Source organism: Chlorocebus sabaeus, chromosome X (genome assembly GCF_047675955.1).
Source record: "Chlorocebus sabaeus isolate Y175 chromosome X, mChlSab1.0.hap1, whole genome shotgun sequence".
Classification (NCBI taxonomy): domain Eukaryota; kingdom Metazoa; phylum Chordata; class Mammalia; order Primates; family Cercopithecidae; genus Chlorocebus; species Chlorocebus sabaeus.
The window spans coordinates 2888880-2908316 of NC_132933.1; the positions used below are offsets into that span (position 1 = coordinate 2888880).

Genomic DNA, 19437 nt, shown 5'->3' on the forward strand with positions numbered 1-19437 from the left:
CCAAGTCCTTTACTGCCAAGGAGGAAGTGGCAGAGGAACATCTCCCAGGTTGCTAGATAGCCCTTCTTACGTGGTAGAGCTGGAGTCCAATTCACTTGTGGGGGCTGGAATATAAATGTGAGGCTGCTCAGAAGTGGCAGTGACAGTAACGGTGACCACGCAGCTCGAGGGGCTCCTCACCCTGAAAGAAATAAAGGGAGGGGTGGGTGTGTCAACCTGAGAGCTAACACCTTCCAGGGTCAAACAGACTTTTCTGAGCCTAACCCTTGAGCACTGCTCTTGAAGGTTCCTCCAAGACCAACAAATGGAACTTCTCCTCACTTTACAGACAAGCAAACCTAGGCTAGGCAAGTTGAGACATGTCCCAGGTCACATTGTGAGTCGGTAGCAAGACCCCAATCTTCCAGTGTCCACGCAGAACTCCTGACTGCAGCCAAGGGCCTTGGCCTCTGTGACTCACTCAGTTAGAGTAGAATCATGGGGCTCCCGAGGATGTGACAGTCAGGAGGGCGCAGAAGGGGAAGACACAGCCCAGCTCACCTCCTCACTGGATGGGACAGTCCCTTACTAGGATCAGCTCCTTCTGCCACCCTGCAGGGAACTCTCTAGAGAACACAAGGCCAAGGGGCAGAGGACCAAATGAAAGTAGGCATCATTGAGGAGGAAAGTCAGATGCACCTCATTCCCAGCAGAGGCGGGAGACTGACCGGTGTCGAAGTTTTTCTGAACCTCCACACTTCAGCTGCCAGATACGGCCCTTGGCCTGGAATCCAACCTCCTCAGCAGCCCAAAAGAGCTTTTCTCTGGCCAAGCCCATACTGGCTCTCACTCTGCCTGCCCCCAGGCTATGAGCCTCATTACCAAAGCTGCCGTAGCTGTCTACAGCAGTTCAGGGCATAGTGTTGGGCAGCACCACTGACCACTTGTTTGCACCTTCCAACTTAAGTCTGCCCACCCTCCAATGGCCTGAGGCTAGCACTATGGGTGCACACTGCCCTGGGCTGATTCTGGTTTTCTCCAACATGCTGCGGCTCAGATCATACTCCAGATATGGCTGCCTGCATCTGGCCCAGGCTATGGGGTATTGTCCCCTTGCCAGAGAATGTAATGCCCAAGATTACAACTAGTTGAAGAGTAGGCAAAGGGAAGAACAATCATGATCTAGCATCTGCCTAGCTCTTTCGCCTCATAGTCTCAAACTATCACTTGCCACCCAAGCTCAAGCCATACAGACCAGCCTGCAGTTCCCCGGGACTTGCCAAGCTCTCATATGCCTTTGCAGACAACATCACCTCCTCCTCTGGGAAGCCCTTCCTGAGGGCCTTCCCTCCTACCTCACCCCAGTGTACCCAATCATCCTGTGCCTGTTCCTGCTTCACCCTATGACAAAGAAATATACCATAGAGACTGGAGGAGGTGGACCAGATAGGAGAGGAGGCCCCACAAAAATCTGAAAAGACACATGGGGGATAAAATGCAGAGCCGAAGAGTAAGAAAAGGATCGATTCTAAGAGAAAGGAAGGAAGACCTCCTACTGACTGAACAACTACCAGGTGTCTGGTATCCTGTGATCCATGTCAGCAGAATACTGAAGTGGACAGCAGAACTGAAGGGGCAAGGTAAAACAGAAATTCCCTGGAGCTACTAGGGAAGCTGAGACAGGAAGATCACTTGAGGCTAGGAGTTCAAAAACAACCTGGGTAACACAGTGAAACACCACCTCTTTAAAAAAAAAAAAAAAAAATCCCCTGGGCATCCCCCCAGGACTGCAACGTGAGCAATAGGAGCCCTCCCAATAGCCTCCTCTCCCTCACCTACAAGACACTACAGGGCCCAGCTCCTGCCCCTCGCTCACCTCACCCTGTACCCTGCAAGGACAGGGCTCATCGTTCAGGCCCTCCTCTCTATCTTCTTTGTACACGATGCCTCTCCCCAGGTTCTTTGGAAGGCAGGCTCCTCCAGATGTTTCAGGTCTCAGCTGAAACATCTATCTCCTCCTCGATAGAAAAGCTTTCCCTAACCATCCTTGCTACCACACCCTGCCCTAACCCCTCTCCATCAGAGCACCTGGTTTCTTTCCTTTCTGGGCTTATAACAAACGGAGGGGCAGTACGGATGCCATAGCGATGAACAGTATAGGCTCTGAGCTCTGTCTGGATTCTAATCTCCGTTAGGCCACTTCCTGGCTGCAAAACTGCTGGCAACTTACTTAACCTCCATCTGCCTCAGTTTCTCCATAATAAAAGCACCTCCTTCCTAGAGTTGGTGTGAGAATTAAATGAGTGAGTCCACATAAGGCATGGAGAACAGTGCCTGCACATTGTCAGCACACAGCGGGTGCTAACGATTATTACGATCGTGCTTATTCCTTAGCAGACCGTGTGCTCTCTGAGAGCGGCTGCATGGGGCCTTAGCCATCGTGTTCACTGTGTACATGGCGGCTCATGGGAGGCTCTTAGTATGCAGCATCTCTAGCTGGTGGCCCATGGCTCCTGATTATTCCTGAACTCATGGCCACTTTGAGAAAAAAATATCTGGGGAACAAAGGGAGCTCTCAACAGACATGTACACCTTCTTTCACCATCATCAACTGCAGCTCCAGGCAGTGATAAAGGAAGGACTCACACAGAAAAGGACCAGAGGGAAACTGAGGCTGACTGCTGGCATGTATCCCATGTATTAGGTTTGAGAGACCAGAGCCAGGCTGAGGAATGCAAGAGGTCAGCAAACATTTTCTTTACTGAGTTCCTTGGCAAGATGAAGCTAGCACAGCCCCCTCCTTACCCTGTTCCCGAAGCCACCCTATCAAAGCGATGGATCATGGCAGGAGAGTGAAGGCAGAGCCAGAATACTTAATTGGCAGGGACAAGATTAGGAAAGACTGGAAGCTGGTCAAGGGAATGACCTGGAACTGAGAGACAGAGAGAGGTCACAGCAAGGCAGTTGGTCAAAATCAGTTAAGTGGACAGGACAATAGCCACAAAACACCAGAAATAAGGACATCTTGAGAATGCAGCCAGTCCTGCCTCAGACTGGAAGCCTCTACCACATATCCTGCCAGTGCAAGAGCCAACAGGTAGGTTCCTAGTGACCAAAGCTGGATGTGAGAGCCAGAAAATTCTGTCATAGAGAAGAAGATGAAGTTCACCTGGCAGGATTGGGTAAAATGTCATCAAATCATGGCATTCTCTCCTGCCCTCTAGGCCCTGCCCATGTTGCAATGGCTGTGAAGCCCTTCCTGAGACCACACTGTTTTCAGTCCAACAACTCCAGCTTTCCATGGATTTTTGGAAACGGGAATTGACAGAATGTTTCAGGATGTATAAAATCTGATACTAGATTGCCTGTAAAAACATTTTCAAAACTCAATTATTTTCAAATGTGAAAAAATATGCTGCAAGTCACCTAGGATTTCAAAATTGGGAAAGTTCTTACAGCTACCACCAATGTCATAATTTGGAGTGGACCCACACTGCTCTACAAAGGCCAGAAGCCAGGCAACTACCACTTTGGGAGACCTGAGCTGCCCACAGAAAAGCACAAGCGTCTGGTGCTGTCTGTTCTCTAGTACCTGGCTGTTCCTTGGTTATTGATCTCTCTCAGAAAATTCAGAGCCCCTGTTTCCTCAGGCTACTGCTGCCAACTTCTTGCAACCAATAAGCAACCCTGAGTCAGCACTGTGGAACTACATTACTGCCCAAATCCATGGCCATCCCAGTGCTGATGGCAGTGGAAGAGCTCATCCAACTGGTACAGCTGTTATTTCTGGCAGTGAATCCCATCCACACCATGGCACACCTTGCTCAGAGAGCTTCTATCTCCGTTAATGGAAAAAGTAACCTATATCCCTCCCCTGACCCAGGTTTCCAGGTTTGAACTGGCTGCCAGACAACATGGTTCTCTGTGCATCCTCTCTGTGCCAGACTTAGTCTAACAGATTCGATGCTATGGCTCCGAGCTGAAATCCATGAATATCTACCCCGGACATGCTGGTTTCTCTGCTTCCCTCTGGCTCCTAACCACACTCACCTGCAGAGGGTAACAGGCATGCCTAGTGTGTAGGGGTTTGTCCTGGGTGCTGCCCTGGACAAAAACACTGGCTCTAGCAGGCAAGGTCCCAGTGCAGTTCGGCTCTTACCTGCTGGCACAGCTCTCTCGTCCAACAAACTGCTCAGATCCGCTGGCGCTGTTCTGCTGCTCTGGGGTGCTGGGATCTGCAGGTTGCTGAGTGGGTACAGCTGGGTCTCCTTGGCCACCTCTTGGGGCTCCAGGCCTGTCCTGCCAGGCCTCTCCGACCTTGGTGGCCACATTCTTCTCCTCAAAATCAGCCAACACGCTGAGGAAGAATAAGACCTTTATGAAGTGAGTGCCCGAGACTAGACATTGTTCTCCAATGGTAGGTAAGCTGGCTGTCATGTCTCGTGGACTTGGAGGGACTCATCTCCCCAAGGGTAGGGCAGACAGGAAGGAGGCACAACCACCACTCCAAGCAGCAGGCAGTCTCCTCCTCAGTAAGACCCCAGCAGTGCTGCGCCTTTCTGACAAGGGCAAAGTCACCTGACGACTTCAATGAGGTATTAAAAGACATAGTCTTCTGGTTGGAAACACACTGGTATTCCTGTCCCCGTCCTCCCACTGCCATCTCTCCTTTCTCCAGTTCTTTCCTGCCTCCGGCCTCTCTAGGAAGACCTAAGCCATTCAGCCTTCTTCCCTGACTATGGTGCTCAAGACCTGTGCGGTGGCCAGGCTCATCGAGAACCTGGCAATCTAGGGAGGGGCTTCTCCCACAAGCTACCCTGGAGGGCTCGGTAGGGGCAAGAGTAGGGGAGTGGGCACGTGTTGGTCGCCAGATTCCCAAATCCGCTGTTGACCCCACAAAAGGAGGAAGGGCCAGAAGAATCCAAAATTTCTCAGGCGGGGCCGTTATGACAACCCTAGACCCATTTGTGATCCTCTAGCGCCATCTGGCGGCAGGATCCGGGACTGATGCAGAAAAAGCCTCTCCAGGGTCGATCTTGCCCAAAACTACCATTTTCTTTGTTGATCATCTCATTTCCCGGCGGGCACCGCGGGCCGAGTCTGCGGCTGCAGGAAATGGCGGCACGCGCAGGCGTACTCACGCCGACCGCACCCCAGCCTGTGCACGTACAATCTCAGCGCGCGTGCGTGCTCCCGCTCACTTATTGTGACCGCGTAGTTTTCACAGCTGGAACCTTCTTGTCTTCTTTATTGTGAAGTAGTCATAAGTATTACTAGAAAGCAATCCCATTTTCATCTTTTTTTTGTTTTGTTTTGTTTTTGAGATGGAGTTTCCTCTGTCGCCCAGGCTGGAGTGCAGTGGTGTGATCTCGGCTCACTGCAACCTCCACCTCCCGGGTTCAGGTGATTCTCCTGCCTCAGCCTCCCGAGTAGTTGGGACTAGGACTACAGGCACCCGCTTCCACGCCCCGCTAATTCTTTGTATTTCAGTAGAGACAGGGCTTCACCTTGTTGGCTAGGTTGGTCGTGAACTCCTGAGCTCAGGCAATTCGCCTGCCTCGACCTCCCAAAGTGCTGGGATTACAGGCATGAGCCACCGCGCCCGGCCATCCCTTTTTTTACAGATGAGAAAGTTGACCTAAGAGTCCAATTGCAACTAATAAATGGTAGTCAAAATGGAATTTCATTGTTCTGCTGCAGCTCAACCTGATCACATGACCCCTGCTACACTTTTAGCATCTCTAAACGTAGTTCCCCCCACCTAACCCCAGCTGCTTCTCTTCCCCTTCCAGCAGCCAAACTCCTTAGAAAGAGCTGTCTACACTCACTCTTGTCACCTTTTCCTTCCCTTCTTACCATCAACATTCCATGGAACCTATTAATTGCTTCTCAAACTATCTGCACTGAATGACTTCCCTTTCCCATCTGTCTGGGACTGACATGCGGTCTTAAGGTGCAGCCCCCAACACCATGGGACTCACCACAACACCTGAACTGGTCTCTCTACCCTGTTCAACCAGAAAGTCTACTGATCACAAGCTTACATGTCCTGGCAATGTCAAAGTGCTACAAAAATATAAATATTCTCAATTTCTGTACTTGTCTAAGGTGGTAACAAATTTTTTGGGGGGTTAGGATGCTTTAATCATAGGATCACTGTGCAGATCACACTACTCTAGACATTCTTGCAACTAAGTCCAGTTAACTGGCACAGTTGGTGACTCTCCCTTTTACATTTTTCTTCCACAGCAGCACACTGGTTGGCTTCCTACCTCACTGGCCACTGCTCACTCATCTCTTTCACAAGGGCTTCACCTGTTCTATCTTACTTCTTAATATGGGGTGCTGCTCCTATACGTCTTCTCTTCTCACTTTATGCATGCCCCTACAACAATATCACCCATCCCCCTGGCTTCAGTTGCACTGACGTATGGAAGACTCTCAAATACCTATTTTCAGTCCAGACCTCACCCCAAAGTTCCAGTCCCATTTGTCCATTGTTAAAGCAAACTAAATATGACCTGAGAAGGACTCTGTACTTCCATATTTGAGTCCTTGTGGATGAAAAGTAACCTAAGCTTAATAGGGAGATAAAATTGAAAACGTAATTTAGTAGTATGTGCCCGTAACAATAGCTAAGTCTTGGCCAATCCCACGGCCATACTTCAACCATTCATACACTGCTGAGTGTTCAAACTGTGTTCAAATAAGGCATACGCTCAAGCTGTAACCAATCCAGCCATTCTGTACCTCACTTCCAATTTCTGTACGTCATTCCCCCCTCACCCCCTGCCACCTTTTTTTTAATCTATCAATCTTCTTCTACCATGCAGCTGCGCTGGAGTCTCTGTGAATCTACTGTGGTTCTGGGGGCTGCCCAATTCACAAATAGTTCATTGCTCAATGAAACTCCTTTAAATTTAATTTGGCTGAAGTTTTTCTTTTATCACCATGTACCTGCCTCCTGCACCTCACCTCTTACATGTCTCATAGGTATCACATTTAACATGCCCCCAAACATTTCTTCTACCTCCCTGGTTGAGAGTCTGAGTCAATGAGGTGGTAACAGTTTTTTGAGATGAGGAACACAGGGGGAGATGCAAAATTAGTACATTAGTTAATTTGTTTTATTTGGTTGTTTTTGGTGAGACGCTGTGTTGATAAAGATGGTTTGGGACATGCTGAGTTTTAGAAGGTGGCAGAAGTCCATAAGGCTACCTCATGGAACTACATATAGGTGAGCCTGCTGCTCCTACCAGCTGTTTCCCCTTGTTTCTCAAGAGTCTTAAGCCAGAAACCCAGAATGGATTATTGCCTGAAGGATGATCAAGTGTTCACAGTTGTCTGCTTTTTACCCTCTCCTTTGCCTTGACAGAATGTTAGGCAGTCTTCTCTCCTCCCCACAGGGTCTGAACTTTGCTTGCTCCTGGCTAGGTAAGTGCTAAACTGCAGAACATGCCCCACTTAGCAGCTTCTCCTGGGAATCGGCTGACTGCAGGGAAACACATTTCTGGTCAAATCATGCCAAATAGGTTCCCCTTTGCTTGTCCACTGGCCCTTGAAAGTAGCTGAGCTTCTAGCTCTACTTACTACTCCCTCCCTCCTTTTTCTGTATTATTTTGTGATGTTTGCAAGTCCTAAGATTGCAGCATCATCCCTATTGCAGTGGTCTTTTTAAACAAATTATTGGCCGGGCACAGTGGCTCACGTGTGTAATCCCAGCACTCTGGGAGGCCAAGATGGGTGAATCACTTGGGGTCAGGAGTTCAAGACCAGCCTGGGCAACATGGTGAAACTCTATCTCTATTAAAAATTCAAAAATTAGCTGGGCATGGTGGCGCATGCCTGCAATTCCAACCATTCAGGAGGCTGAGGCGGGAGAATTGCTTGAGCCCAGGAGATAGTGGTTGCAGTGAGCTGAGATGGCACCTACATTCCAGCCTGGGTGACACAGCGAGGCTTGTCTCAAAAATAAAATAAAATAAAAGCCTCTCTTGATCTAAATCCATATTTGTTTTTTGTTTTTGAGACAGGGTCTCACTCTGTCACCCAGGCTGGAGTGCTGTGGTGCAATAATAGTTCACTGCAGCCTCAAACTCCTGGGCTCAAGCAATCCTCCACCACTTCAGCCTCCCAGGTAGCTGGGACTACAGGCACACACCACCATGCCTGGCTAATTTTTAAAATTTTTATAGATACAGGGTCTCACTATGTTACCCAGGCTGGTCTCTAACTCTTGGGCTCAAGCAATCTTCCTCCCTCAGCTTCTCGAGTGCTGGGATTACAGGTGTGAGCTATTGCACCCTGCCCGGAGTCAGTATTTGTTTTTATTGGACACTTTTTACGGTTCTGTGATTCAGTTACTTTGATTCTGTTAAATGACCTCTTCCCAGTTCTTTTCTGTTTGAGCAAGAATCTTCCCAGACAGAAGTCTTCCTAGTTCTTTTTGAGTGGGGATTTAACCCCTGATTCTGTTGAGCAGGACTCTTCCTGGTTCTTTTCAATTTTAGCCAGAATTGTCCTGGATAGAAGTTTTCTTGGTTCCTTTTGAGTGGAGATTTACTCCCTGACTCTCGAGTGGGAAATTCCTGGCTCTTTTGTGAGGCCTCATTGTTTCCCTTGACACCTTGTCTAGAGATTGCATAAGGAAAGCCCTTCCGCTCCTCAGTAAGGACTGAAGAGAAACTTTGGCTCCCAGATGAGGACGGTATGCAGAACTTTCTAATGAGACTGTCCAGCCTGGCTCCTTTCTCTATTTGATCTGCCTCTTCCCACAGGTAACTCTCAATCTACTGGGTGCCCTTCCTCCTCTTCCTCCTCCTCCCTTGCAGACTACATGCTCTGCCCCTATGGCACTCATTCTGTCCAGTATTTCCAAAACCGGCAAAAAAAAAAAAGTAATCATGAAGGGTAATTTGGAACTTCAGTGACCTTACTGGGGAACCTGGGGTCTCCCCAAACCTGCTCATCTAAGATTCTCCCTTCCCATCTTCCTACCGCATCCCTCCTCCCTTCTTTTCACCACTTTGGACCTTCCCTTCAGCTCCCTGAATCTTTTCATCTGTCCCCTTCCACGCCTCTACCTCCTACATACCCCTATCTACCCTTCCACAGGCTTTCCCCTTCCCACTCAGGCCTCTCAACTGCCTAGAGCCAGTAGAGCTTCAGGTCCCCTGCCCCCATTGAGGGCTTGCCATTAGATCTCTATTTGTGTCTGTCTGTATGTTTAGTATACATGTATATTGTATATGTGTAATATTTCAGTACCTCCAGATGGCACTACCAAATTAATTTACAAAATCCCTTATCCTCTATTCTAATTGACTTAGAGATAAATAAGTACTTATATAAATTAAATAATTATAAAATTCTCATAAATTAAAGAACCAACTTCTAATACTTTCAATGTAAACAACAAAAAAGTATTCTTATAAAAACTAACCCAAATGCTTTTAAAATTCAAGTTCACAGAATTTACGTAAACTTTTGGCAAACAAGACTAGTTTGATATTGTTAGTTTAATAGACAGCTGTATGTCTGAGTCATGAGCATTACCTATAATACAACAGAATACAAGCATATATTTTTACTCTACTTGGGTATATTCCTCCTAAACTTAAACAGGTTTACATGTTGAATAAGCTAGTATTATATCTACTACATGTTTAAGATTATAAAAATTTAAATTTGCTTTTAACCAAACTGAGTCATTATTCTGGCAAACTTTATCTCAGCAGTAATTACGTTTTATAATATGTAAGCTTAAAGACAGTTTCTAAAATCTTTTTGGCAACTTAAAACCTTAGACTGATGCTGAATTAAGTTAACTAAATTCATTAAATATCATTTATAAAGAAGATAAAATACTTAGTCACTAGACCTAATTTTAGGTTTATATACTTTTTGCTTTTTTTTTTATGGTACAGTGTGACTATATTTGGATCTGTTAAATGTGTTCATTTGTCCACACTGCAAAATGGTAGTATAAAGTATATAACTATAAAAAGTTATGAGATGTATATTCATAAGCTTTACTAGTCTGCTACAAAATGCTGGTATATGATAGTTCAAAATTACCTACCTCCTGTCTTCTCTGTAAAAGAGAAGTTATTAATGGTTAAAATTATAATAAGCAAATAAGTATATATATATATGAGACTACTAAAAGTAATAATGACAGAAATGGCAAAGGGAAACAACTTTGTATGTAAGGTATGCAAATACCTTTTTCTAAGGAAAAAGAAAATAGCTTTGTCCTAAATTAAAATGACAAATAATTTAAAAATGTGTGAGACAAAATGTAAACACATATCTTTAAAATTAGAAAATGTTCACAGAAAAGGAATTTTATTTGTCATGGCTAAAACTAATATTTATTCAGTGTATTTATAAGATTTTCAAAAAAGAATATCAAATATTGTAATTGTATAAAATTAAAATATTGGTTTCTCTGTTAAAATAACAAAATTTTCTTAGGTTAGGTGCAGTGGCTCACGCCTGTAATCCCAGCACTTTGGGAGGCTGAGGTGGGCAGTTCACCTGAGGTCAGGAGTTCAAGACCAGCCTGGCCCACATGGTGATCGCGCCACTCCCGCCTGGGCAACAGAGCAAGACTCCATCTCAAAAAAAAAAAAAAATCTTGATCATTGGTCTGTCCCTAATAAAAAGTTATAAATGGTCTGTTTTTCTTCTGAGTAATCTGCCTAAGGGGCAAAGATATGTCTTATCAAAATACTGTAATGCCCTATCTGTATGTTGACTTTATTATGTCCTTATTTTTTGAAAGTCTTTTCAATTTTAAAGGAACTGAAGATTCTTTACAATCATGTTACCTCATATGTTTACTTTAAAATTTGTATGACTCTGATTCACTAGCTAACCAAGTATTTCTCACTAACCCATAATGCTATTCAATCCAATGTTTAAGAACCCCTGACAACTCTTAACATTTGCCTCCCCACAATCAAACCTTAAATATATTTCATACCTAAAACTGACTTTGGGATTTGCCAGGGACCTTCTGGAAAATCTCAAAGGATTAACTCTTTCACCTTGTAACAAGAAAGGTGCAAAAATTAATTAGTCTTATTTAATATTGTATAAATTGCATTGGCAGCATAGTCAAATCAAAAAAAAAATGCAGAACCTTCCCTAAATTAGTCTATAATGGGTAAAATGTCCTTAATATAAATATTTTAGAAATTCCATAGAATTCCTAGCAGGTTTTCAGTGTCCTCAGTGCACATGAGATATTGTTCTCTATCAAAGCCCCAGTGCTGCTTTGCCTTATATTAGATAAGAACAATACAAGGTTATCAGTCATCATTTCAATTATTTTTTAAAATATTAACTTGGTTGCAATTTTGCTTCTCTGATTTGTATCCAGTGTATTCCAGGCCAGTGGTTTCCATGGGAAATTCACATTGCCCACTGATGAAATATTGTTAATATACAGATGTTTAGGACCTTTCCTTAACTGCCAATTTGATTTTATTCTGCACCCAAATCTCATGGTTATAAATATGTTCTTTATTTATGTTTTTCTCACTGGCTTGAAGCTTTCCCTTATATAAAAGGATCATTGCCACTAATGTTATTAAGCTTTTGTTAGAACAAGTATTCCCCACATGTGGAATTCTACCACTTCTTTCAAATGACTAAGGAATCTATTTCCCCAGTAAAGTCACCCAAGATATTTAATGAGTTCTTCCTTTATCCCCCAAATTACGTTGTCCTTATCATCCCCAGTCATCTGAAATGATGGAAACAGTGGAATATTAAAGTGAAAACTTGCAAACTGAAGAAAAACTCAATCTCCCATGGCCTAAGGTATTACCCTTAGCACTGACTGCCCTCTGGTCCTCTCATGCTGGGTCCTATCTACTCTCCCCCCATGTGAGGGAGGAGATAACTGGCCCACCCATGAGAATTCCCTAGTGTCTAGACTCTCAAAGATTCTAATCTGGTCAATTCAGACATTTAAAAATAATGACAAGGATTTTTTTCCATTTTTCCATCTACTCTCCCTGGAAGTTCTACTACTATCGTTGCCTACATCTCTGAAGGCTCTCACTCTGCCTGTCTCTGCCCTTCTTGGAACCCCAGGCTAGTTATCCACTAGGAGAGTGCATCTAGTGGCTTTCTTCCTGGCGTGTGCCCAGACTAGGACTGAGGGAATGCTTGCTACTTAGAACTATTAGCAGTAAGCAGCCCTGAAGCCCCTGGCCCACTGACTCTAAATGCTTCCCATGAGGTGCCATGACATAGTTGACCCTTCCTGATGAACCTAGCCTACTGAGATGCCATGCCAGTGACCAGACCCAAAGACTGCAAATAGAGAACCCAGGTGGCCCGCAAAGGGTATTTGTCTACAGTCGCACCCCAGCGTGCTACAGGATTTAGACCACTAAGAGGAAGAGGAGAAGAGCACTTGCAGAGTGCTGCTGTCTGCCTCAGCAAAACAGCACAGTGTGCCAGGGCAATCCAGCCAGGCCAGCCTAGGCAGGGCCTCCACCTGAAAGCCAGAGGCTTGCCTCAGGTGCCCCTCTCAGCTTGGGATCTCCATGGACCAGGCATTTGCTCAGTCAGCTGCAGGCAGTATAGTGGCAGGTTAGAGATACTTTGGCTACCACCTAAGCCAGGAGGGGTCACATACTCCACTCAGTCACTCAACTAGAAATGTGGCTTTCTAAATTGTCACTCCCTCTCCCTCACTGCTCTCCCATGTCTTACCTGTCATCCAAATTGGGATCTATTCTACTTGTTTTTCAGTTCTGTCTGTCTCCATCTCCACAGCTAGTCCCCTAGTCCAGGCCCTATCATTTCTTACAGGGAGGATTCTGTAAGCACTTCCTCTTCTCCCTGCTCCACTCTGCCCACTTCAGTCCACTCTTCTCACTGCCACTGGAGAGCCCACTGCAAAGCAATACTCTCGCCGTATCATTCCCCTGCTTCAAACCTTCCTGACTCCTCTTTGCCCTTGAAAGAAAATCTAAAGTCCTTGTTATAGCATAAAGTTCTGATCCTGCCCATCTGCGTCAGGGGTCCCCAAGACCATCCCTGGGTTTGGTGATTCACAAGAAGAACTCACAGGACACAGCACATCATCACACTCAAGGCTATGGTTTATTATAGTGAAAAGATACAAAGCAAAATCAGCAAAGGGAAAAGCACACAAGGCAAATTTCTGAGGAAACCCGGGCACAAGCTTCCAGAGTCCTCTTCCAGTGGGTCACACAGGATTCACTCAGTTCCCCTCAGCAGTGCGTTGTGACAACAAGTGTGAAATGCTGTCAACCAGGGCAATTCATTAGAGACTCAGAGTCCAAGGATTTTACTGGGTACTGGTCATGTAGGCACCCTCTGCCTAGCCTTTACCTAACAGGCACACGTTGCTTTCACCTATAGGAAACCTTCCCCATTATCTTGTAGCTGTAGTTATCTGCTCACCCCTCCCACATCCATCAAGTCATGGCCAGTTTCAGAATGTGTACCCCACCAACTGCACCTGCTTATCCTCCACTCCCTCCTCAATCCATTATAATCCAACTACAGCCTTTCCCACTGCCCCAACCTACTCCCCTCAAGGTAGTCATGAGTTCTACATAGCCAGATCTGATGGGCCTACTTCAGGATCTACAGCGCACTGGAAAGTTAGCTCAGCATGGCTTGGTTTCCATGACGGTCATCTTTCCTAATTCTTCCATTTATTCAAAATTTTCCTTCTCAATAGCTCTCTGTAGCTCCTCTTCCTCCTTAAGACCTGTCGGTATTACTTTTCAAAATTATGGTCCATCTGCCTTTGCTTCTCTCATATTGTTACTTCTTTTCATTTTATATATTCAGCTAGGGTTTTAGGGGATCAATAATTAATATCCCCTCTTTTTGAGACAAAAGAAGAGCAGAAAATGGAGATAAATGTCAGCTGATGAAGCAGGTGGCTTTAGATGTACACCCCAAAAAGAAGGCTCCCTCAGCACCCGTGAACCACGTGGACTTACCCACCCAGCCAAGGGCCTAGCTGGACAAGTGGCCCTGGAAGCTTGCAGAGAAAAGTCGAGAATACATGCTTTGTACACACTGCCTTCCAAAGGCATTCTCCAGGCAACCTCATCCATTCCCTTCAGCGACTTCCTATGAGCTGACAACTCCCAGCTCTCTAGCCCCAGGTCAGATCTTTGCTCAACTCCAAATTTGTTTACTCAGTAATCTACTGGACATCATTGGCTGGAGCCCCCTACAGGCACTTCTCATTCGGCATGGCCCAATGACCTTATCATCTCTCTGCATCTCTCAGCAGGCCTGCCCCCAAACTCCTTACCCCCAGCTAGTTCCTGTCACCACCCATCCAGTTGCCTAGCCCTGAAATCTGGGAAGCAACCTTGGCTACCGCTTTTCCCTCACTGTTACTTTATTTTTTTAATTTTTATTTTGGAGACAGGATCTTGTTTTGTTACGCAGGCTGGAATGCAGTGGCAGGAACATGGCTCCCTGTATCCTTGACATCCCAGGCTCAAACAATCCTCCCACCTCAGCCTCCCAAGTAGCTGGTACTACAGGCATGTGCCACCACACCTGGCTAATGTTCTTAAGTTTTTTGTAGAAACGGGGTCTCGCCATGTTGCCCAGGCTAGTCTCAAACTCCTGGGCTCAAGCAATACTGCCACCTCGGCCTCCCAAAGTGCTGGGATTACAGGCGTGAGCCACCACGCCAAGCCCACTTTTACCTTTAATAAGTCAAAAATACTTGCAGCCTTATCACCTCGGCCCTGGTGTAAACAAACAGTCTCCAAGAAGGCCTCTTGCCTTGTCTTGTCATATACTCCCCTGCCCTGGTCCTCCACAGGGCAATGGAGGGATCTTTTTTGGACTCAAGTCTGGCTGTGGCACTCTCCTGCAGGAAAACCATCAGTGGCTCCCAGGGCCCTCAGGACGTGGGTCACACTCCTCAGCCTAGGAGCAGGTGCCTGCCCAGCCCCTACTCAGTGCTTCCTGTCAAGCCAGGCTGGATTAACCCTCCTTTGTGATGGCTACTGACTGGATGTTCCCTATACACTTTGTGAGCCTCTACTTGGAATGCCTTCCCAAGCACATCCAACTGGCAAAATCTCCCTCAGCCTTCCAGACCCAGCTCCAACATCACTCTCCCTGTAAAGAAAGCCTTTCCTGACACTCCCCCTGCAAAACAAAAACAAAGCCCAGAACCACTCACCTCCTCCTTCATCCACAAGCCTCACTTTTTATATCCCTTCACTGCATGGAACACTGACTAGTTCCAGAAGCCACACGATGTGACAGGAAGTCCAAGGTTGTTCACTCTGTTTTTGGACTGGGCCTTTCCAGGGTCTGGGGCCAAGGAGTCAAAGATGGGCTAGATATTCTTAGAAGGTAAAACTTGTTATCTAACAGTTGAGCCAGGCCCTAAAAATAACCTCCCTATCTAACTATTAATAATGATGGAACCTCTGTGGTACACGAAGCCCCAGAACAAAGAAGGCAGATAACTGTGTTTCTTTCATCCCTGCAAAAGGAGCCCCAGGCCCCACCTGCTCCCCACAGCAAATACCCTGCTGGACTCCACCAGCTCCTCTCTTGGGGCCATACGAGTCTTAGCTCTCTCCTTCTACATTTCTGTCTTGTTTAAGAAACTGTTCGCTTTGCACCCCTGGAATCACTGGTCTATTGACGTGTCCAGAGCTGCATGGACATGCAGTGTTTGCGCTGGCAGGCGAGATGCCTTCAAGAGAGCCTGACTTGAAACTCTCACACCAATGCCACGTGGTCAGCTCCAGTAACAGGCATGCTTGTCCTCTTGCTCATGCACGCTGGCACACATCAACACGTGGCCAGTCACATCCTGTGTCGCTCTCTCATGCCTGCTTAGCCATGCTCCCTTTCTCTCCCTCTGGCCTCTCTCTCTCTCTCTGCTTCACTCCGTCACTCTTTTGCACTTGTACCCTCTTTCTTTTTTGCTCTTTCACACTCTGTCCTTCTCTGACAATGGCATTTTACGCACACAAATTGCCCTCACTCTGCCCAGGACCCCCACCTGTAGAGCACCTGTACTCTGAGAGACAGCCTTCCTTCCTGCCCCATGCATTGGGAATTAGCCAGGGCTTCTCACACCTGGGGACAGACACATCCTCCTATCACAGTCCCCTCCTGGCCCCTTGAGCCACAAGAAGCCTGATGACACTGCTCTAGGACCAGGGAATCACCACCATGACCCACTCACAGAACAGGCACCTGGGTGTGCAATGTGTTGGGTATTGGCACAGGGTGTGGGCAAGTGGTTCGTACCTGGGTCGCAGACCCCAACAAAAACACGGGCTCTAGAGGCAGAGTCCACTGCAGCTCAGCCCTTACCTGCTGGCACAGCTCTCTCGTCTGACAAGTTGCTCAGATCCGCTGGGGCTGTTCTGCCGCTCTGGGGTGCTGGGATCTGCAGGTTGCTGAGTGGGTACAGCTGGGTCTCCTTGGCCACCTCCTGGGGCTCCAGGCCTCTCCTGCCAGGCCTCTCCGACCTTGGTGGCCACATTCTTCTCCTCATAATCCGCCAAGGCCCTGAGGAAGAATAAGCACTCTTATGAAAAAAGTGCTCTGAAACTAACCCTGCCTCAGTCCCAGCACGCAAGCTGGCTGTCACCTCCTGTGGACTTGGAGGCACTCATATCCCTGAGAGTGGGGCAGAAAGGAGCCAGGCACAGCCCCAAGTCCAGGGAGCAGACAGTCTCCTTGGTAGGAGCCCAGCACCGCTGCTCCCTTCCCACTGAACAGGCGTCCCTGTGTAATAGATGAAGCCGAAGCCGAAGCCAAAGCCGAAGCCTCCGATGTTTTTGTTATTGTTGTTTGGAGGCAGGATCTCACTCTGTTTCCCAGGCTGGAGTGCAGCGGCGCCATCTCGGCTCACTGTAACCTCTGCCTCCTGGGCTCAAGTCATCCTCCCGTCTCAGCCTCCCAAGTAGCAGAGACTACAGGTCCACACTACCACGCCCAGCTAATTTTTGTATTTTTTTTTCTGTAGAGACGGGGTTTCGCCATGTTGCCCAGGCTGATCTCAAGCGATCCTCCTGCCTTGGCCTCCCAAAGTGTAGGGATTACAGGCATGTGCCACTGCACCCAGCCCTCCAATTTTTGGCTTTTGCCACCCCTGAATCCAGCAAGAAGGACGGGGCTTCCCCCAGATGTCTCAGGCATCGAGCTCTTCAGGGGTCTTCTCTGGCCTCACCCCATGCTTGCACTGTACCCTCCAGTCTGGGTACCATGGGAAAGAGGCTGCTAGCTGATCCTCCACTTCCACACCCCTCCCATCACCAGCCCCACCTTGAGATGCAAGGTACTGCTTCCAGAGTCTACTAGGCCAGGTGCAAACACCAAGTTGGGCTACTAAGAGAGTGAGCCCAGCATTTCAGAATGAAAATCGACTTCATTATCACCTCAATCCTAGCTCACTCTGAATATAACCTTCCCAATATCACCAGCCTGCCTTCAATAGCTAGTGGGGGCTACCCCGAGACAAGAACACACTACAGACTACCCTGGGACTCTTTGTATATAGGAGTTAACTTTGTCTAGGCAGGCTTCCTGCCTTCAAGCTGGAATAACAAGGCCAGCAGAGGCCACACTTTTTGGAAAGTATGCCCTGAAAGCAATAGGATTCTTCAGCCTCAGGTGGAGGTGGGGGGGACTAAAATTCTCCAGCAGGGACAACAAGCCAATTGCCACCTCCAGCTGCACCAGGCAGAACTGCAGGCAAGTGAGTATGACGCCACACAGTAACTGTGGGAAACCATCCCACTGGGCCTGTGCTTCTCTGTGCTGCTTCCACCCTTAGGGCCCGCTATGCAGATCCAAAAGTGGTCTCTCTGCACAGGTAACACCAGTCCCAGGGTTGCCAGCAGGGTGCCCTGACACACCCGCTCAATCTCTGTCAGTGACATGCTTGCTTGAGTCAAAGACAAACATACAAGGCCTGAAGAGCTTGTATCCCTACTGTGGTAGCCCTGACTTAGCTTTACTATGGATTCAATCAGAGTCCCGTCCTGTCCCATGTCCTCTGCAGAAATACACTAGTAGAGGTTGCCCTCACCAAGTTTGTGGATAGAGCCAGAATTCTCCACAAAGAGAAACTTGGGCTCTACTGTGACACAGGGACAAATGGATGAACAAGGCTTCTTTGTTCCTAGGCCTGTGGCAGGGCCACTGTCATTTTAGTAGGTATGACCTATGTGGGTCATAAAAAGGAAATCTTAGGCAAACACTCACAGGAAGCTCTGCTGGACAATGTAGCATCCAGGGGAATTACTTCCCAGCTATCCTGTCTGAGTCCCTCATGAACTGCCTGGAAGTCAAGTGGTTAGAGATAGGCAAGGTAACGCAGGGGATGGTGACCAATGGGACTTTGGATTTGGGATTGATTTCTCTGAAGCCTTTCCTTCTGAATGTAATTGGACCAAAGATCCAGTAGCCTAGTACAGCCATTGTCAATTCCTGACACAACCATACTCTACACACTTCCATTCTTTAAAAAAAAAAATTGTAGTCCCGGCGTAGTGGTTCACGCCTGTAATCTCAGTACTTTGGGAGGCAGAAGTGGGTGGATCAGTTGAGGTCAGAGTTTGAGACCAGCCTAGGCAACATGGCAAAAACCCATCTCTACAAAAAAATACAAAAATAAGCCAGGTGCAGTGGTATGTGCCTGTAGTACCAGCTACTTGGGAAGTTAAGGCAGGAGAATCACTGGAGCACAGGAGGCAGAGGTTGCAGTAAGCCGAGATCACCCCATTGCACTCCAGTCTGGGGTGACAGAAGAGAAACACTGTTTCAAAAACATATGTATATGATATACATATATAAGATATATATCATATATATGATATACATATATAGATATCATATATGATATACATATATGGATAGATATCATATATATACACACATATATATATAAAAGATTTGTAGAGATGAGGTCTCACTACGTTGCCCACGCTGGTCTCAATCCCCGGAACTCAAGTGGTCTTCCCGCCTCGGCCTCTCAAAGTATAGGATTACAGGTGGGCGTAAGCCACTGCACCCAGCTGACACTTCCACTCTTGTACTACCTCCACTAGACTCCTCCACTGGCCAACAACGGTTGCCAGTGGTGAGGAAATGTGGGGCCTAAACTTCACCTGATCCTCATGAAGAAAAAATATAAACTTGAGAAGCCCATGCTTGCAACATAATGAAGAAAACAGCATGTTCTATATGTAAAATTTGATGACAAAAGTTTAGTAGGAAGGAGATGAGATATCGTGTCATATCAAATGAAATCAAGCCAATAAAGCTGGTAAAGTCAGCCTTCCAAGTGTCCCTGAATACCTCTGAGAGCAGGAGATATTCCTCTGGTGCTGCTTCACTTAGCTTGCAGGTTTAAATGTCCTACACGCTTTGCATATACAAACCGATTTGGCCGTTTCA

At 46.9% G+C, this 19437-nt stretch overlaps 1 protein-coding gene across 5 annotated transcripts in view; it reads right to left on the reverse strand.

The window, feature by feature from the left end:
- Positions 1-19437, reverse strand: part of ZNF185 (zinc finger protein 185 with LIM domain) — a 71547-nt gene that overhangs the window by 9434 nt on the left and 42676 nt on the right. For all 5 annotated transcript variants that reach the window (XM_073013353.1, XM_007993026.3, XM_007993025.3 and 2 more), the window contains 3 exons: positions 16345-16542; positions 4139-4336; positions 71-181 (listed from right to left, as the gene is read on the reverse strand). In XM_073013353.1, the coding sequence (XP_072869454.1) occupies positions 71-181; positions 4139-4336; positions 16345-16542 (507 nt within the window). The remainder of the gene's footprint in view (positions 1-70; positions 182-4138; positions 4337-16344; positions 16543-19437) is intronic.